Source organism: Chrysemys picta, chromosome 14, assembly GCF_011386835.1.
Source record: "Chrysemys picta bellii isolate R12L10 chromosome 14, ASM1138683v2, whole genome shotgun sequence".
Lineage (NCBI taxonomy): Eukaryota > Metazoa > Chordata > Testudines > Emydidae > Chrysemys > Chrysemys picta.
Genome location: NC_088804.1, coordinates 31,924,876 through 31,946,750, shown reverse-complemented (window position 1 = coordinate 31,946,750; position 21,875 = coordinate 31,924,876). Strand labels below are relative to the sequence as shown.

General features: G+C 41.8%; 1 protein-coding gene across 2 annotated transcripts in view; it reads left to right on the top strand.

Annotated features, from left to right (window-relative positions):
* The window catches only part of ADAMTS18 (ADAM metallopeptidase with thrombospondin type 1 motif 18), a 104,214-nt gene that overhangs the window by 2,167 nt on the left and 80,172 nt on the right, over nucleotides 1-21,875 (top strand). For both annotated transcript variants that reach the window (XM_065567260.1, XM_065567259.1), the window contains exon 3: nucleotides 259-575. In XM_065567260.1, the coding sequence (XP_065423332.1) occupies nucleotides 259-575 (317 nt within the window). The remainder of the gene's footprint in view (nucleotides 1-258; nucleotides 576-21,875) is intronic.

The window sequence follows — 21,875 nt, the reverse complement described above, 5'->3', positions numbered from 1 at the left end:
CCCTCTCAGTGGGGCAGAAAGAAAACAAACACTGTATTAGAGTCTGTGTGACTTACACGGAACAGCTTGGAGTTGCTTTAGATGAATTTATGCATGCGTTAGATACATATAGCCCTTGGATCCTTGGTGCCATGCCCTAAATGAGGAAACTTCATGCCACAGTGAAAGTCTGCTGCATAAATGAGCGCTATGTTAAAAAATGACATACGCTTTATTCATTGAGTACAAAGGCTGATGGTCAACATTTTGCCATTACAGATTACGTATTTGTGACACCTGTCGAAGTGGATTCCAGTGGATCATACATCTCACATGATGTTTTGCACAGCATTAGGAAAAAGAGATCAACTCACAATTCAAAGAGTTCCTTGCACTACAAATTTTCAGCATTTGGACAGGAACTGCACTTAGAACTTAAACCTTCTACCATATTTAGCAACAACTTTATTGTCCAGGTACTTGGAAAAGATGGCGTCACAGATTCTCAGGAACGTGAAGTTGAGCGGTGTTTCTATCAGGGATTTATAAGGAACGATAACACCTCTTCAGTAGCAATATCTACATGTGTAGGCTTGGTAAGTGTTTCGTTAAAGCAAATTTAGCATTAGATTTTCATATGCAGAAAATACTGATTTTGATTAAGTTGTCAGATTCCTGAAACATACAGCATAGTTTTCATGCCATGGACTATTTTACAGATTTTCCTAACATCATTAGCTGAACTAGCAACATCATGTTTAACAAGAGAGCTTTAATTATAGATGATAAACTCTGTCTTTGTCTCATTACTGGTGGGTTTTTTTTTGGGGGGGGGTCACAATTTTAAAGAAAAAAACCCAGTTTGATGGCAGATGTGTGTAATAAATCCAGGAGAATTTTCATCCATTCCCCTAGCATGCATGATAGCTGTATACGGTGTCTAAATGCTCTGATTAAGTAAATGCCCTTCTTGCATTTGTGAGTAGTCCGTATTCTTGCTTCTGTGTTTGGACTACTTATGCAGTAAAATTTGCAAGATCAGGCCATAAAATTATGAGAAAATAATAAACATTATGTCTAGGATTGTCAGGTGCTTGAGGGAGAAATCTGGCACCCAACTCTCATTGAAATCCAATAGGAGTTAGGTGCTTAGCTCCCTTATACTACTTTTGAAAGTTTCAGCCTTCATTGATTAAAAAGTCTTAATTGGTGAACCCTGTTCTGAGTGTAAGTATTTTGCTTGCAGTATTTGCTGTTTACCACTGTGTTTTCCAAAATGATGAAAAAAATCTTACTAACAAACTTTTTTTAGACTACATTCTACATTGTTTTATCCCTAAGGAAGTCTTCATTGATTCATTGGTACAATGCAAAAGAACATCAACAGAGTTGAATAGCTCTTGTTATGTCCTAGGATAAAGGTCTTGCTTTCCATGCAATCCTCCTAGAAAAAATGGCTGGTGTGCACCATGGTAAATATTTGGATTGAAGCAATAACATTCATGGCATTAGAGTATCTGAGGGGATACATGGCTTATGAGGTCAGTTAAGATCTGAAATCCAGGTGAGGTATTGAGTGAATCTCCAATTCCTTCATTGCAAGGATACTTGGATATATGACAGTCACTAATGTATGACAAGACAGAAGAAAGATGCATTGAAAACATTCATTTACTTTGAAAATAAATACAGTTTCATTTAGCATTTTTATATTCATCTCCCTGGAAATGGTTGGTCCATAAGGAAGAACTGTAGGATGTTGTTGAGTGCTGCTTGAAATGGGCTGGATTATACTTTGAATGCCATGTTGCTTTTTCTTTGTTAGTAACAGCTACTAAAAGGAGTTAGCATCATCTATGTCATCCAAGCAGTTGGGACAGGGGCTTTTGCAGCAGGTGCTGGGAGTTGGAATGAAGTTTTCTTTGTTTTTTGTTATGTTTGTAGTGCTGATGATATCAACAATGACTGAGGTGTTGGTTTTGTTCTATTAGAGTGGCTTCATTTCTATGATCACTAACTTTCTTTATATTTCTTTGTAAACCATTTTCACTTCCCGTCATGTTTGTGGTTCCTCTGAGGTAGATCCCATATCACTGACCATTCTTACATTTTGTTATTACATTGTTACATTGGGTAGGCTTTGTATTTAACAAATGCATTATTAGAACTATGCGGAATAATGTTGAAATGTGTTGATTCTTGTCTGGAGAACCAGGGCTCAAGTCTGCCTTAGGTCACAGGGAAACTGAGTTTAGCACTTTTACCTTAGTCTGAGATAGACCTTTGGTCTTGTACCACTGTCTCGCTGTACAAAGTGTCATGACTTGCAGTCTTTGCTTAGGAGACACCCAGAATTTGAACAGAAGGGAGTAAATATTGTGATTGAATTGATTTTTATTTTGGCAGAGCATGAGGTGCTTTCCAGTACCAGGCTGTCTCCAGTCCTGTCCATGACTTTTCTGAATTACAAGGCTCACTAGATTTGCCCTAATAATAGATATTTTAAACTGACAATTGTAATTCATCTTCACTCATAACCTACTCCTAACATGTTATTAAAACTGCAACCATGCTTTTTTCCCAACCATATAATAACTTCTACACAACAAATGAATAGTAAAAATAATCAACAAAATTCTCAGTTCCTGAGTTTACTGGGCTGCTTGGCTTAGAAATATGCCATCATCTGTCTGTAATGAAAACACCAAAATCTTTGATTGCAATCCAAATTCAGTAATCATACATTACGTCTGGACGCTGTGCTGTGATCAAGGCTGCCTCGTGAATAGCCTCTATATCCTCTTTGCACCAACTACTTTTGTCACTTGGTTGCCCTTCTTTCCTATTTGCTTTGTTCACTGCAATTAAACCGAAAGTGGTGTTTCTTCTATATGGTTGGTAGCACTAATCTTTCCATTGTTCCTTTCATTAGCAGTAGCTTCCCTACAATAAAACTGCAGTGACCCATTCTTTCAAGCCTGGAACACCACAATGTGATTTGGAAGCAATTGCATTTCAATAGACTACAGGGACTCTTTGATCTAATTTTGTGGATGACCTACAGTATTCAGTCATTCAGTTGTCTGTTATGTGCCATTGCCTGCGGAGTGGCAACGGACTGTTAGGTTGAGTGACCCTAGTCGAACAGTAAAAAGGAGCAAGGATTTGTTGCTTTGCTGTAGACTTGCTAAGAGAAGTTTACATGGAACTATATGTACCTCAGCAAAACCTTGGCATATAGCTTAGCAAGTAATAAAATAGTAGACCCACATATATTTTTTTCATGTTATTTGTAGACTGTGACCAAATTTTGCCTGCTGTATTAAAGTCAACTCAGGTACATGGATGTGACAGAGGGCAGAATTTGGCCGATGCCTTTAATTTGAAAAGATGGAAACTCCTATGTTCCTAATGTCTTCCTCTTTGACCTCCCTAATACCCACATTGCCCTCATCAACCTTATGCGCGCACGTGCTCTCTCTCTCTCTCCAGCTTTGCCCAGCACTCTGATGACATCACCCTGTCTTTAATCCTCCCCCTTTGCTCCCCATTATGTATATACAGATTGTGTGTACTTGTCTGTAAGCTCGTTGGGACAGGGACTGTCTGCACTGTCTGAAGAACAGGGAGTTTAAGTGATTCATCTGAGGTCACCCAGTCAATCAGTGCAGAGTAGAAGAGAATCCAAGTGTTGTAACTCCCAGTCATGTCATTCTTAGTAATCCGCTATATTTGTCACATGTGGGTTTACAGAGTAGGACACATTCCCCAGCTACGCCAGTCCCCTTTTCCCCTATAAAGTCAAACCACCATAGAAAGTTTACGCTGTTGTCCAATACACGAGGCACTGAAAGTAGGGAAGGTTGTGAATGGCTTACTCATTTGTAATCACTTCTCATTTCTGTGGCTGTTACTTTCTCTGTTGGGAGATACTGCGTAAGAAATGCAACGTAAATGCCTCTGGAAGAGAAACCTGGAGAGAGAGATGATTTTTATATTGGTGTCTGACTAATAGGAGTTCTCCCACGATTGGTCATTTTGGCTGTTTCCCACAGCTAGTTTAAGTTAGTGAAAAGATTGCCTTTGACTTCAGTGGGCTTTGGATCAGGACCCTATCCTTGGGCCAAATTCAGCACTAAGCAAGTGTGACATCACTGAGGCCAGAGGAGTTGCACCTGCTTACGCCAGAGCTGAATGTATGCCTTTCTCTCCCTTTTATTTACGTACCTCAATTAGGGTAGCGAAGAGCCAGCTTCATGCATTAGCCAGTGCCCTCCTTTGTTTTTGGTAAGATGTGATTGAATCTTTCATTACGAGGGGCCTCTTTCTCTTGTCTCAAGTTCTGTTGTGTTTGCTGGTGTCTAGTCAAGGGAAGAGAACAAGGAGGAAAGGATGAATCATGTTACAATCACTGAGCTGTCAGCGGAGTCTGTGAATAAAAGGGTGGTTGTAACACTGAGAGATAAACAGGAGATGTATTAATTCAGTGGGAGTTGTGTGTGCATGTCTGAGGGCAGGACTTAGTTCACAGTATCAATGAAGCCACAAAATTAAAGCTTCTCAGTGCAGTCTGGCCACCAAAGAGGCTTGCAGGGAGAGTCATGCGCTTGTGCAACTGAATGACTGAGAAGAACCCCATATTAGCATTATTGAAGTGACTCCAACAACACCTGTTACTAGTAAAGGTTGCGTTTTATGTCCAATTAAATATACCAAGACAAATCCCATGGTACTTATTCAGTCAAACTGCCAGTGGAATCGATGGGCCAAATTCTGCTTTCACTTACACTGGTGTATATTGAAATTAACTGTTGATTGCATGAAGTTGCTTTAGGCTTATACAGGTGCAAAAGGACAGAATTTAGTCCAGTAAGAGGTTTGGATGATTAGAAACTGAGGAAGAAACTGAGGATTTGACTCATTCCCAATAGCATTATTAGTCTATCCACAAGTCAGTAGCATATACTATAATTATTTCTCCATTATACCAGAGCAACATGAACAATTTGAACTGCACTTGAAATGTACAATGTCCCCCTGAATTCACCCCATGCTATAATAGCATGAAAGAGGAGGAAAGAAATTTTCATTTGTCAGGGAAATCTTCCTGACATTGAATAGAAGCCGCATCCTTGGAGACATTTAAAATTGCACTGGGCAGATCACTAGACAGTGCATTGCAGGGCTGAGGGGGCTGAGCTCGATGTCTGGGCCAGTAACTGGCCTTTCCCATCTGTGTGTGCTTGACCCTGCACCCATTGATTTCAACAGTCCAGGATAAGGCACTCTGATTCTTCTACTGCTTTCACGGTGCTTATAACAAAAGTAATTGAGACTTAAGGTTTGGTAATCTGCCCTCAGTGGGCAGGAGGGAAAAATGTATACTGTAACTTCACAGTTGGGGGCACAATGGCCGGGTTACTGCTGTCATTGTACATGAATATGGCACAATTCTACATGAAGTTCCAGTTGAGTAGGTGCAGGCTCTACATAGGGCTCTACATGGACAGAGTGGTCCTTGAATGTGGCACACATTCAGAGGACTCATGCTTATAGGAACAATTTAGCCCTCTGGGCCATATCTTTTCTTCACTACCTTTGTACTGCAGAAATGGCCCAGAGAATGGAAATCTGCTGCAGCTTCTCCTACAGGGGTGTAGAGCAGGCATAACTAACTTCTGTGCCAATTCTCCTTAAGCTCCCCGAATGTAGGAGGTGTGTTGGGGCAGGGAGAGGCCACAGCTGGAGTGCACTGAGCTTCCAGCAGTCCCTGAAACATTGGGGGTAACCAGTGTAATTTAGAGAAACCCTTAGGCTGTTCTGAGTTACACCAGGGACACATTATAACTAGTTTCAGGATTAGGAAGCAGCACTGTTTTTGCCCACCGTCTCTCCCTTCAAGAGTCTGGCCCTCAGTCTTGATTTATCATTACTTCAGAATATGTGAAGGGGGTTTATATGGATCAGTTTCTCTGTCTAGCCACAAAACAGTGTTTCGCTAGCTATATCAAAGACTTCCCTTGCAACTTTGTTCCCACAGTTTTCCTAGCTAATTTCAAGGGAGATTACACTAAAATACCATACTAAAGGTCAGGAAAGGATGATATGTCTGGACAGAGACTTGACCTCCTAATGACGGGATGCCTTTGATGTAAATAAGGATTTTTATTTTAAACTGAATTTTTTTGACTTGGACTGTAGCACTTATTATCCATTGCTCCTGAGACTTGGGAGATGTTTTTATCTGCTCTTATTGTAAAAGATTTTCAGGAAAATAAAAAAAAAAAAAAAAAAAAAAGCAACAGTGTTTAATTTTAAGTGGCAATTTCTACAGCTCACACCAATAATTGACCTATACAGGATTTCATTTTTCCCACTTTCAAACAGTGAATTTAGTGCTTGAGAAGGAGCCAGATTAACAAAGCCAGAGAATAAAGCTGTCTATTTCCTCAAAACACAGAGACAGCCTGGGAAACAGTTGTTTAAGTTGCCCCTGTCACCCATTCCAACCTTGAGGGCTCTGTAAATGACACAGTGTGGTGCATTTTCTGCAGCAGCGTGTTGGAATCACGACAGAGCATTGGTTCTGCTCCGTGCTCTTAAACAGATTTAGTGGTGTCTCAGGCCTGGCCTTGGATGTAGCCCTTCCCAAAGCATAAGAGGGCAGTTCTTTCCCCAAAGGTATTAATTCCTTAACCTCTCTGTTAAGCCAGTTCATCAATTATGATGCTAGGTTTTTGTGATTTGGACACTTAATTGAACTGAGAACATGACTTGGTTTCATATATGCCACCCAAGGGAGGGCATGTCCAGTGTGTGCTGTGATTGACAGTTCATTACCAACTCCCCGAGTCATCCAGTCCTTTTGGGGACTTATTTCTTGTAGTCTTAGTCATAGTGTATGTTTAAAAAATATATACCGTTGCCATCAAATCTTTGGATACATCATTCAAAGCTATACATTGTGTGAGCTCTTTGGGACAGAAACTGTCTTCTTGTTGTGTGAACAACACTGAACATAGTGGGGCTCTGATTCCTGATTGGGGCATCTAGACACTATCTAAATAGTGTTAAATGATTTATTATTTATAAGATTTGTTTGAACTCTGCAATGTCAGGATAAATCTTGGGACGGATGCCCAGCAGGTGTAAATCTGCATAGTCCCAAAGGTGCTGTAGATTTCCTTTTCTGTGCTGCTAGTCGCACATCTGACTAGTCAAGCTGGCAGAATTCGGTGTTTCAAATTGATTTGTCATGGTTTAGGCTCATTGTTTACTGCTTCCACTGCGTTCAGTAGCGAGAGTAAACAACATACTAAGTCGTTTCCACACCCTTTATATTTAATTTCACATTCTGGTTCTCATGGGTAAACTCAATGTTGCTGGCGTTTCCATTCACAACTTCTCAGGGGATTGTTTAAATTAAAAAAAAATCTATTTTCAATTAATTTGTTTTTCATGATTGCAAGACAATATTTCTTTTATTTTTGGGCCAAATCCTTAGTTGGTGCAAATCGATATTGCTCCACTGAAGTGGAGCTTGTGTTTGCTACAGAATTAACTTGAGTGGTGCCCCAACTTGAGTTCCATCCACACAAAGACCCTTAACTTGAGTGTAGTGGCACTTTTCACTTGCATTGGCTGGCCCATCGGGGGGCATAGGCTCAACCTCAAGTTGGCACAACTCGTCAGGCGCTAACACAACCAACCTGTGGAGCTCCAGTGAGGCCTGATGGAGCTCTGCTCATTGCCATCATATGAAGATCTGACCCATTATATTTTGGATTGGGAGAGCTCCATCTACTAGAGCCTCCCCTGGGCTAGTGCTTGGGGTGTGCTAGATCACAGGGATCCGATCTGGATATGGATAGAGACCTCTTTAATGGTTTTAATGAAGTAAATACTAATGGGAATTGTGTGATCATGGGCGGGGTGAAAGTAACTGAGGACACTTACCAGTATGGGGGGGGGGTCTCAGGTGGAAGGGGCAGGACTGGGGGTCAGCATCCCCCAGCTAGCCCTTGGCCCGCGCCGCCCGGGGCTCCTGTGTTGATTTAAAGGGCCCAGAGCTCCGGACGCCGCTGCTGCAGTAGTGGCATCCAGAGCCCTGGGCTCTCTTAAATCTCCGGCCCCAGGGCAGCGGCTCCCTTTGCCCCCCCCCACCCCCCGCCCATCAGCAGCTGGGGGGAGGGGGGGGCTAAAGGGGCAGGGACGTTAAAACGCTGCAGGGTCCTGCCAACAGGGGGGGTGCAGCAACATTAAAGTGCTGCTGCGGCAAAGGACCATCCTTAAAGCACTGCTGTGACAGCACTTTAATGTCCCTGCCCCTTTTGCCTCAGGGCCCCCGACAGGGGAGGCAAAAGGGGCAGTGCTTTAATGTGGGCTGGGTATGGTAGTAATAATAGGGATCAGATTTTCCTGGATGCGATAGCTGATGGCTTCCTTCACCAAGTAGTTGCTGACCAACAAGAGGGGATGTCATTTTAGATTTGGTTTTAGTGAGGACCTCATAGAAGAAATGGTTGTAGGGGACAACCTTGGTTCGATCAATCATGAGCTAATTCAGTTCAAACTAAATGGAAAGATAAACCGAAATAGATCTGTGACTAGGGTTTTTGATTTCAAAAGGGCTAACTTTAAAAAATTAAGGATATTAGTTAGGGAAGTCAGTTGGACTGAAGAACTTGTGGATCTAAAGGCGGAGGAGGCCTGGATTTACTTCAAGCCAGGGGTCGGCAACGTTTGGCATGCAGCTCGCCAGGATAAACACCCTAGCAGGCCAGGCTAGTTTATTTACCTGCTGATGCGGCAGGTTCGGCCGATCGCTGCCCCCACTCGTCGCGGTTCACTGTCCTGGGCCAATGGGGGCAGCGAGAAGCGGCGTGGGCAAGGGATGTGCTGGCCGTGGCTTCCCGCCGCCCCCATTGGCCCGGGACGGCGAACCGCGGCCAGTGGGGGCAGCGATCGGCTGAACCTGCCGCGTCAGCAGGTAAATAAACTGGCCCGGCCCGCCAGGGTGCTTACCCTGGCGAGCCAGGTGCCAAACGTTGCCGACCCCTGCTTCAAGCCAAGGTTGCAGAAACTATCAGAAGCCTGCATCCCAAGAAACGGGGAAAAAACTCATAGGCAAGAGTTGTAGACCAAGCTGGATGAGCAAGCATCTTAGAGAGGTGATTAAGAAAAAGAAGGCCTACAAGGAGTGGAAGATGGGAGGGATCAGCAAGGAAAGCTACCTTATTGAGGTCAGAACATGTAGGGATAAAGTGAGAAAGGCCAAAAGCCATGTAGAGTTGGACCTTGCAAAGGGAATTAAACCAATAGTAAAAGGTTCTATAGCCATATAAATAAGAAGGAAAACAAAGAAAGAAGAAGTGGGACGCTAAACACTGAGGATGGAGTGGAGGTCAAGGATAATTTAGGCATGGCTCAATATCTAAACAAATACTTTGCCTCAGTCTTTAATGAGGCTAATGAGGAGCTATGGGATAATGGCAGGATGACAAATGGGAATGAGGATATGGAGGTAGATATTACCACACCCAAGGTAGAAGCCAAACTCTAATAGCTTAATGGGACTAAATCGGGGGGCCCAGATAATCTTCATCTAAGAATATTAAAGGAACTGGCCTATGAAATTGCAAGCCCATTAGCAAGAATTTTTAATGAATCTGTAAACTCAGGGGTTGTACCATATGACTCGAGAATTGCTAACGTAGTTCCTATTTTTAAGAAAGGAAAAAAACATGATCCGGGTAACTACAGGCCTGTTAGTTTGACATCTGTAGTATGCAAGGTCTTGGAAAAAATTTTGAAGGAGAAAGTAGTTAAGGACATTGAGGCCAATGGTAATTGGGACAAAAAACAAAATGGTTTTACAAAAGGTAGATCGTGCCAAACGAACTTGTTCTTCTTTGAGAAGGTAACAGATTTTTTTAGACAAAGGAAATGCAGTGGATCTAATTTACCTTGATTTCAGTAAGGCATTTGATACGGTTCCACGTGGGGAATTATTAGCTAAATTGGAAAAGATGGGGATCAATATGAAAATTGAAAGGTGGATAAGGAACTTGTTAAAGGGGAGGCTACAATGGGTCATACTGAAAGGTGAACTGTCAGGCTGAAAGGAGGTTACTAGTGGAGTTCCTCATGGATCGGTTTTGTGACCAATCTTTTTTAATCTTTGTATTACTGACCTTGGCACAAAAAGTGGGAATGTGCTAATAAAGTTTGTGGATGACACAAAGCTGGGAGGTATTGCCAATACAGAGAGGGACCGAGATATCCTACAGGAAGATCTGGATGACCTTGTAAACTGGAGTAATAGTAGTAGGATGAAATTTAATAGTGAAAAGTGCAAGGTCATGAATTTAGGGATTAATAACAAGAATTTTTGTTATAAACTGGGGACACATCACTTGGAAGTAACAGAGGAGGAGAAGGATCTCAGAGTATTGGTTGATCACAGGATGACTATGAGCTGCCAATGTGATATGGCCGTGAAAAAAGGTAATGCGGTCTTGGGATGCATCAGGCGAGGTATTTCCAAGTAGAGATAAGGAGGTGTTAGTACCGTTATACAAGGCACTGGTGGAATATTGTGTGCAATTCTGGTCTCCCATGAATTCAAACTGGAACAGGTACAGAGAAGGGCTACTAGGGTGATCTGAGGAATGGAAAACCTGTCTTATTTAGAGCTTGGCTTGTTTAGCCTAACCAAAAGAAGGCTGAGGGGAGATATAATTGCTCTTTATAAATAAATCAAAGGGATAAATATCAGGGAGGGAGAGGAATTATTTAAGCTTAGTACCAATGTGGACACAAGAACAAATGGATATAAACTGGCCATCAGGAAGTTTAGACTTGAAATTAGATGAAGGTTTCTAACCATCAGAGAGTGAAGTTCTGGAATAGCCTTCCAAGGGGAGCAGTGGAGGCAAAAGACATATCTGGCTTCAAGACTAAGCTTGATACATTTATGGAGGGGATGGTATGATGGGATAGCCTAATTTTGGCAATTAATTGATCTTTGACTATTCGTGGTAAATATGCCCAATGGCCTGTGATGGGATGTTAGATGGGGTGGGATCTGAGTTATTACAGATAATTCTTTCCTGGGTGTCTGGCTGGTGAGTCTTGCCCACATGCTCAGGGTTTAGCTGATCGCCATATTTGGGGTTGAGAAGGAATTTTCCTCCAGGGCAGATTGGCAGAGGCCCTGGGGGTTTTTCGCCTTCCTCTTCAGCATGGGTCACTTGCTGGAGGATTCTCTGCACCTTGAGGTCTTCAAACCACAAGTTGAGGACTTCAATAACTCAGACATAGGTTAGGGGTTTGTTACAGGAGGGAGTGGGTGAGATTCTGTGGCCTGCGTTGTGCAGGAGGTCAGACTAGAAGATCATAATGGTCCCTTCTGCCCTTAAAGTCCATGAGTCTAGTTGACAATACTCCTTTAAATAAAACCCTGAATCTGACTTGAACTTCTTTTGATAAATACATTACAAGCAAGGTTTTCCTCTGTCTTTCTGATTATGTCACTGGGAGCAGGAGCTTTGGTTCTTTCTTGCCTTTTCTTATCCCATTTCAATCCAAATTCTGTTGCAGCAGGTCTAGCATAAATTACGATGTGCTAAAGGCATTTTCCATTGATTTGCACTGACAGTGATTTGACCAGCTATGTGATGGGCTGATGAAAGCAAAATTATTTTTGTTTCAAACAGTAGAGCCTTTTTGAAAATTTAGATGTAGAATTTAAAGAAGCTTGAAATCATAATACTTTGCATTAATAGTGTTTGTTAAATGGAAATCTCACAGCAATTTATAAACAAATTAATTAAGCCTCAATACATGCCTATGAATTAGATGTGTTATCTAAGAAGGTAATCCTGGCATATTGTTGTTTGGAAAAAGTCATGTAACATATTGTGTGCAGTATTATAGCTGTGTCGGTCCCAGGATATTAGAGAGACAAGGTGGATGAAGTAATATCTTTTATTCGACCAGCTCCTGTTGGTGAGAGAAAGAAGCGTTCGAGCTTAGACAAAGCCATTCTTCAGGTCTGGGAAAGGTACACAGAGTGTCACAGCTAAATAGAAGATGGAACAGATTGTTTAGCACAGCGGTTCTCAAACTTTTGCACTGGTGACCCCTTTCACATAGCAAGCATCTGAGCGCGACCCCCCCCTATAAATTAAAAACACTTTTTTATATATTTAACACCATTATAAATGCTGGAGGCAAAGTGGAGTTTGGGGTGGAGGCTGACAGCTCACAACCCCCACATGTAATAACCTTGCGACCAGGGACAGCTCCAGGCACCAGCCCACCAAGCTTGTGCTTGGGGCGGCACCTGGAGGGGGGCGGCGCGGCGCTCCGGCCGCTGGGGAGAGCGGAGCCGCAGTGGGCTCGCCACCCTCCCCCCCACCCCCCGGCGCTCTGGCCGCCGGGGAGAGTGGGGCCGCGACCGGGCTCGCCGCCCTCCCTGTGGCGCTCCGGCCGCCAGGGAGAGCGGAGCCCCGGCCGGACTCGCCGCTCTCCTCCTGGGGCTCCGGCTGCCAGCGGAGCCGCGGTGGGCTCGCCACCCTAGCCCCTGTGCTCTGGCTGGGGACAGCGGCCCGCGGCCGGGCTCAGCGCCCTCCCCTGCTGCGCTGGGGGGGGGGGGGGGGCACAGCGGGAGGCTTTTTTGCCTGGGGTGGCAAAAAAGCCTGAAGCCGGCCCTGCTTGCAACCCCCTGAGGAGTCCCAACCCCCAGTTTGAGAACTCCTGGTTTAGCATAAGTAGTTGTAACAAATATGTAACAAGTTAGTAACTCTTAATTTACCTCCTCAGAAGTCATTAATATTGAGGGCTGGAGAAATGCAAGCCAATCAGATCATATATTCAAAGAAGAGACTCTTGAATGGCTGCTGCTGGAAACAATTATTACCCTATCTTGTGATTCACAATTGTTTTTCCGCATCCTGTAAGTTAATTTATCTTTTATAATATTCATCTATAAGGAGGGGAAATCTTTCCAGCAGTTTATACAGTAAGATGTAAATTCTAGTCTACCTGTTTGAATGATTACAACACTGAAATATATATATATATATATATATATATATATATATATATATAGTTTTTATAAAACAATATATATATATATTTCAGTGTTGTAATCATTAAAAACAATAATACTTTTTGTCCCTAAAGGGAAATATTGACCAAGGAGAATATCTGAGGTCAAGAAATATTAGTATTGACTTCTATAGAAGCCAGTATATACTTATTATAAAACAAATGGAATGCTGCAAGTCAAGTGTAGCATCTGAAATAGTCCACATCATACCAATTTTAATCAAAAAGTAGCTTGGCAACATGCCATTGGCTGACCTTGCAGGGCTCTTGGCTATGTAAGCTGGCGGGATGTTGTTTTTTTACCCTTTTGTGGCATTAACATTTCCTGATTCTCCATCTCTGTCATATGCACACAATTTTAGCACATGTGGCTTTATCCTTTGAGGTGTTGGGTCTCTTTGTTCACAATGGAACCACTTTAGTGCATCTGGTTGCCCTACATATGTTCAGTGAAGCTCTTCTGCATTGCAGCTGATTATTACTATTCATAGAAATGTATTTATAAGACTTTTCAATGGATTTACACAAAACACACTAGACCTACACTGTTTTCCTTTTGTTTTTGGAAACCACTGCACAGTATGGCATCCAACTAATTTAAGAGAGTAATAATACATTCTGTGCATAGCAGATACACAAACAAAATATGGATCACTCCTCAGACCTGTTATCTCTCTGCCATGAGAGAGAATTGTTTTATAAAACTGAAATAAAATTAGATTTTCAAAGACAAAATTAAAAACAGGTCTGATTTTTTTCTCTACATATATAATTATGTGAGTGAAAAATATGAGTTCTAGGCATTTAAAAATAACTATGTCTGGAACAGGCTTGTTTTATGTACCACATCTTCATTATTGGTGTGTGTTATTTTTGGGTTTTTTTGTAGGAAGTCATTATCAGACTAAGTTTTAAATTAATCTAGTCAAAACCTCAGGAAACATTTAAAGTTAATATTGTAATCGGAAATGTAGTACTGTAGGTAAAAATGAAAATGGTCACAGTGAAGGAAATCTGTGAATGATGCAAAACTTCGAGAAAGTAGAGCGGTGGGAAAGTTTGATTTAAAGGAGCAAATTTGGGTTCGCAACACTTGTTGTTTTCACTTTTGACATCTAGGAGTCCGGTGGCATTCACTGGTTCCAGTGAACATATGTATGGAGATTAGAGCTCCAGTTCTGGGATGTGGTGGAGCTGAGCTTTCTGTAGCTTAGTGGGGGTGGTAGAGGAGACAGAGAGGACTGCATACGCTTGCACTTCCCAGACTGTACCGTCTGCAATAGCTCCCTATGTAGTCCTCCTACAGCCCAGGCTAACCAGAGCACTCTCTTCCGCCATCTGGCTTCTCATTGTTAGGAGGGCAACATAGTTCTGCTGTCCCTATGTCATCAGGGATATTGCCCAGTGTAGATAATTGCTGCCTTTCTAACTCCTGTATGCCCACAGAGCTCATACTGGGTTGCAGAAGACCCCAGAATCAGGGCACTAAATGTATCAGTAATCATAATTGAATTCCTGCTTGAAAGCTGTGCCATAGTGCATCTTTGTCCAGCAGACAGGTCATGATCTAAGACATCAGAAGATGTGGGTTGTATTCCTGGCTCAGGCACAATCTTGATGAGTAAACTTGGGCAACGTGCTTAAAGCTTTATAAGCCTGATGTTCAGAAATTCTGAACACCCACGACTCCAGCTGAAGTCAGTGGGAGAGCTGCAGGCACGCTCCAAACTCAGACCCTAATCTGGCTCAGATTCTCATTTGTAACGTGGAGATAGTGATGTTTAATACTTAGTGCATTTATAAAGTGCTTTGAGAGCTACACATTCAAAACAGTCTATCATCAATGGGAATTTTTTGAAGTTTGCCATGAGATCTTGGATTCGACCAGTACTGTCAGTTTTTCCAAAAATAGGGCATTCTTATTGGGACAGTTCCTTAGATGGAAACCTCCACTAGTATGAGTTTAAGCGTAAAAATACATTAGGACACAACAAACAATTAAGCAAAGCAGTTATATTTTCTCTGCACAACAAGCAAGCATGAATTACATTTCCAGAGATAGTTTAATAATTCTATTTGCAGTCATACTGCAACTATGATGATTTGGAGGTGAATTTTTTTTAGCTTACTCCTGCACTGTACTTTAGGGAACAGTACTGCACTGACTATCTTTTCTTGAATTTTTAGAATTCTGTTTTTCTTGAGCAGGCTAATTCACTTACCAGTCACAGTTGTAAAAATATCAGTAATCAGTAATACATTTCCAAGTTATATTATATGCTATGAAATCAACATTAGCAGGGAAAGTGTGTTGGGGATATTCAGTAAAAGGTAACTACAGCCCAGCTAAATTCCACACATAAGGCAGATCCTCAGCTGACATAAATCAGTGTAGCTCCATTGGCTATCAGACTATTTGTCCATTAAATCTGATACCTGCCTCCAGCAATAATAGCCAGTACTGATCACAAGAGAGGAAGGAAATGAAAAACAAAAACAAAAAAAGCCAAACAAAAAAGTGCATCATTTTCAAAGACTAGGGTAGATACCTAAATAAGTGGTCTGATTTCTAGAGCTGCTGGACATCTACAGCTCTCGTTGATGTCACCTGATCTATAGTCCTTTCAAGTCAGTAGCAAGACTCTTGTTGATGCCATTGGATTTTTGGATCAAGGCCTACATAGGGAAGGGTTTTTCCTTCTGACCCTGCTGTGATCATGTTACACCTTGAAGCAAGAGATGTACCGTTTCTGTAGCACCGATTATTACCTGTATTATTTGGTTTAGCAGAGAGATATTGTGCACAGCTGAAAAGATTGCTGACTCATCGAGAAGGTGTGGAATGCTGGTAGAAGGACCTGACACAGGAACCTCGTAAATAATCCAAGGTAGCACCTTATTTTCAAATTTCATTGAATCAGAAGTGAGACTCAGGAAAACAGCCTACTGAAGGACAGGGAAACCCATCTTGCAGGCTGACCCCATCCTGTTCTCATGGACTGTCCTTACTGACTAACAATAGGGAGAAGTGAAACCAGGCAGGAGGTCAGCCAGCCACCCTGAGAACCAGCTGCTGCTGCTACTATTGGTAGACTACACTGAAATGCTTGGCATTTGATGCCTGGCCTTGCCAGATACACTTCAGTGCATTACTGTCAATTGTATTGATGCTGCAGCCAGAGTATAGCGAGAGGGGGAGTGAAAGGAAATGCACTGAGAACCACCAGAAACCCTAGGAAGGGAAGCCAAAGAGTAAGTATAATTGTTTACAGGGCCAGATTGTGCCCAGCTCCTGTTCAAATCCTATTGAAGTCAGCACTCCAATTCACTTCCTTGGCCTTTGGATCAAGCCACAAGTGTACCAGGGCAAGGAAGAGTTTTGCCTCTGGACAGTTGTACTCACATGAGTACAAGGACTGCACAAGGCTATTATGCCTAGCCAGCCTAATGGGAAAATGGAGGCTGCAGGACACAGCCTCAACATCTTCCTCACTGGGCAGGAGAGCTGGATGGCTGCGGAGGGGAGGGATGTTGCACCCTCTAAAGGAGTGCTGCAGATCTGGCATTCCATGCCAGGGAGCTCTGGGTGGCTATTTTACAATCTGAGGCACAATCGCTCCTGCAGCTTTCTGTGTCCTGGGCTATTTCCTTCAGCACGGTGCCATTCACAAAGAGTGCAGAAGCATTCTTGGCCAAGTAGCACACATTCAGTGCACGTGTCATTGAACATCATCTTGCACCAATCAGATCGTGACAAAGGGCTGCTCTCTCCATAAGCCCATGTGACAGAATAAATACAACTGTAAGGACAGTCTGGACTGAGTCAGCGAGAGAGGCTGACAGACTACAATGGTGAGCTGAATCTGGGGATCAATCAGACTTGGGACATGATGAGCTTTACATTGCAACCCTTATATCAACATGTTTGTGGCCTTTGGGATGAGTCACCCTGACGACTGGTTTGGTTCTTTTTTTTTGTAATTTCCCAGCCTTTTCTTGAAACCCCGTTTTATGGTATCCAAAATAATAACTTGACAGTAAACAGGATGGCAATGACTTTGGAGGAGTTGAATTTGGTTGTTGTGGCTGTTCAGATGTATCACTGAATAATTGTAAAGATTACCAAGTGAAAAAGTAAACATGACTCTTTAATAAGTGGAGAGGAAAAACAGAAGGAAAGAGAATATTATTGCTCCCTTAACACTCAGTATATGAGTGCCTTAGAGAGAAGGACTCTGCTATATAAACCAGCATATATTCACGATATAAATCAATATACAGGGCAATATCCTTTGCCCTGTTTCCAAACTGGGTTAAGTTTGGGCACATTTGTGTGCAGACAAGCACAGGGCATTTGGCTGTGGTATTATATTTCATAATCATCTCCATATACAAAAGCATCTAGAAGTCCTGCAAGATGCTACATCCTCTTAGTTAACCATGTAACTGTGTTAGTGCCTCTGGATACTCTACATATATTCAGTAAAGGTTTAAATGCTAGTCCACACACACACACACACACACACACACACACACACACACACACACACACACACACACACACACACACACACACTGCATCTGGTATGCTAATTAATATGAATGGAGATATATATTTAAATGGCACCTAGTATACCAGATCAATGCTAATCCTTTACTTTTGCAAACCACAGCAAAGTGTTGGTATCCAACCCCTTTAAGACTCTAACATGGTCTGTAGATAACTCCCATGTAATGCTTCTCAGCACTGTTATCATTTTGCCATTCAACATAATTGGTATATCACCAGAATAAAATGAATAACGTTTTTAAAAATATTTTTTCTCTACACACATAATTATATCTCAGTTAAAACAGTGATTTGCTGGGCATAAAGTGCTCCTTGTAGTAATTGAATTGATGCATAGCCTGTGTGCATATTAAAAAAAAAATTACAACTGCTATTACTACAAGGAATACTAAAAATGTATATTAAAGGAATCATAAAATGTCCATTAATTAGTCTTATAGCACAGTTAATGGAATTTATGAAGAATTAGACACATTTAGGAATGGCAAATTCATATGAATTCGTAGTGATAGAACACACTTTTAAAAAGAATGTGATTCTGTGGCCCACCCTAATTCTTTTGGTGAATTCAATGTATAAATACAAACTGGAGACAGTCAAATATGGTATCTCAGGGTGAAACTTTCAACAGGATGGGGAGTGTAGTTTAAACCCAGTCTTATCTCACTCTACTCCTACTGCATGATGGTTCTCAGCGAGGAAATTTTTGATTGATTCATAGCAACTGAAGTGCAGTTTAAAATTACACTGCTTTTAATTTCCTTGTTCCTGACAGATAAGGAGGGTGGGCATTTCCTGATTATATGGTATAAATTCAAAGCATTTCAGTTCCCCTGGGTGCTATTTGTGACTAATTTACTTCCATAGAACTTTCGCATTGCTGGTTTTATAGTGTGGGAGGAGTGTATGCTGTGAAGAGAGGAAATGTTTCACAACAAGTGGTCCTTCTGGATTTTCCTCTGTTTATATTGCCACCTGGAAAGAAGAAAAGGTGGAATAAATGACGGATGCTCCAGATGGACTGCCTGAACAGTCACATCTTTAGTCATGACACATTAAGTTGAGCAAATTCATACTGTGAAGTGGCATGATGGAACAGAATTGCACTTTAACTTCTAGCAGCGCGACTAAAGATCACAGACCAAAACACACAGGGGCAAACACTGCTTTGTCTCTCACATGCCAGCAGTCCCATTGAAGTAAATGAGAATGGAATTCACTTTAGCCAGATAAAGACTGAATAATCTGCCTTTGGGTGGGTGGTGTGTTGGGTATTAGACTGAGGAGGTGAAATCCATCCAACCACCAACCTGGGCTGCAGGGCAGCTACCTTGTTGCTACTCCAGCCTATAGCTTGGAGTAGCAGTGGTAGCTTCCTTGTAGTGTGGGAGAGCCACTGAATCTGTGCAAACATGGATCCAGTGGCCTCTCTCCCACCTTGCTCCCAACCCACCTCCATTAATACCTGTTAGGCCAGTGCAGAGACCACCACTCTCCACATCCATTCTGCTGGCATATAGCCCCTTCCACATAGTGCCACTGCAGGGCTTAACTGGGGCATTGAATCTTGACTCACAGAGCCATTGAATTAACAGGACTGCCTGTTTGTCCACAATGATTCCAGTGCCATTGAACTACAATAGAAGGCTTGACATTGTTTTGTTACCTCAGCAATGTTGTGCAGGCACAAAGGCTGGTATTTTCAAAGGTGCCTGAGGGACTCTACTCCTAGACTATTACTATGAACACAATAGGTTAAATAGTTATGTTATAATATGTATTTGAGGTTAATATTCAGTTTCTCCAACAAGAAATGTTACGGAAGTGTAGTATTTAGTACACATCCAAAGAAGGATGCACAAATAAAAATGCTGGGGTAAATTTTCAGCTAGGCCTCTCCGAGGTCCCCACATTTGTGAAATTAGGCACACACATACTGGCACCCACATTTTGCAGGTGCATATACCCACTATAAAGCCAAACTCTTGCACACTTTAAATATTCTAGCATTTGCACACATAGAAATACTGGACTGACACCTGCAAAACATAGGGATGGCAAAGGGTTTTGTGAGTACACATAGGTTATTAATGGACTTAAAGTACACGTGAAAGTCTTAGACCCTGTCTATATAGAGTTTCTTGCAGCACAGTTTGAAACCAGAATGAGTCACACCAATGCAAGTTCTTTTTAACTCTAGTGTAGCACTCCCACCATGGGAGTTTGCATTGAAGCAGCTGATTATGCAGATGTGAGTACATCAGTGCACAAAGCCTATGTATGGACAGAGCCTTAGTCAATGCAGATGTTGGAACCTGTAAAGGGTGGATGCAAATATGATGTTGTTGTTCAAGTGATCTTTGCAGGTGACAAGCTGAGCAGAGCCTTTTTCACCTTTAAAGTTGGACATGCAATGTTATGCATGCACATTTTTGACATTTTGTCTGTCATTCGTAAGGCCACTGGAGTGCTTTGGCACACTGACTTTTTTTCCTTACTAGCACACCAAATACACCATGATTCACAGCTAGGTATTCCAGATGCTTCAGCAGCTAGGCCCTGCAGCACTTTTCCAACTGCCTTCAGCTCTCACAGTGCTCCAAAGCCTTCCAGACCTTGACCCCCATTCCCCAGCTGCATGGAATCTTATCCCTTCTCCTGACCTATGACTGTTCAGCAGATGGAAGGATAGAAGCTTTGGAAATTTGGTCTCCAAAGTGTTTCTGCTGAAGATTTTTAATTCTCAAGTGTTCTTAAAAGATACATTTTAATACATTTTCAGGGATGAGGAAGATATTGCGTAAAGCAAAAGGTGGAATCTCTTCATAGACTTGCAGGAGAGCGGTAAAGTTACATGAATTCACATTTCCCCTGTTCCCCTCCATATTAAAGAGTGCAATCAAGATGCAGTGTTAGGATTTGTGATATTAAACAACAAATGAGGGCTTCAGAATTGGGCCCCAAATAATGACATGAGAGATGGTCCTAAACCCCGAGCCTCTGAATACCCACTGAATGTTAAGGATGTTCAGTATCTGAACCTATGTCACAACTGTACAATTGGTAGAATACTGTAGGGAGTTTGAAATCTGGATCCTTCTCCAGATTTGACTATTTTGCCCTGAACCCATCGCTTTGCTACATCGGTCCTCACTGTGTTAAACTGTCCACAAATTCCACACAAAGTATAGATGGTGAGACTTCCATACATTTGTACTGAAGTTAGAAACCTTTCCAGTAGATCTCTCTTCTTTTTCTTTAGCCCAAACTGTTATTAGAGCTGGGCAAATAATGAATGTCAGCTGACAATTCTGAAAAATTGTTAACCCCCCCACCCCTCAAACAAAAAAAAAAATAACCAAACAACTTTTGAATTGAACCCAAACCAAAAATTTTTGGTGAAGCAAAATGTCTAAAAAAAATGTAAGTGTTTTGCTCCACCTGTAAATGAAACGTTTTGATTTCGTGTATTTAACATTTTAAATAAAAAAAATAAAATTAAAGGAAATTTTGAAATAAAAAGTTGTTTTGAATAAAAAAACAAAATGTTTAATTTCAAAAGTGTCAACATGATTTTTCTTCCCTAAACAAACAATTTAGTGAAATTGACACAAATTTGTGAAACTTTTCAGTTTCACTGAATCTGCATTAGTGTTGGTAGAAAAATGTTGCCTATCTCAACCTATTAGAGAGAGAGATTCCCTTGGAAAAAAATATTGCTTCCAACCTTTTTCCATATCATTCTCTTTCCATGCACTAGGAGTCTCCTGCACCACTGCAGGTTCCACAGAGCACCGGTGGTCCATGTTTTGGGAACCCAATATACCAGACAATACATTTAGAAACACTTTACTGTGTAAATGTTTTCATCAAAAAATGCAGTTTATGAACCAAACAATGTAACAAAGCTTTGCTAGATGCAACGGGAACTAAAGACTTCCCCTCTTGGACTGGCTTATGAACCTTTGTAGAAAAGGGGACTTTTATCTTCACCACTCAGCTTCTTTTCCATCCTCTGTTCCTCCCATCTTCAAATCTCTATAGGATTCAATGTGGCTGATCTCTTCAACTGAGTGAAAGGAAATACATAAATGCTCCCACACAGTTTATCACACTTTTCATAACAGTCCCAGCCAAACAGCGTGTTGTAAAAGTCGCAGAATGTCACAGACGTATACTCAGTACAATATGTTACACTGAACGTACCCTTTCA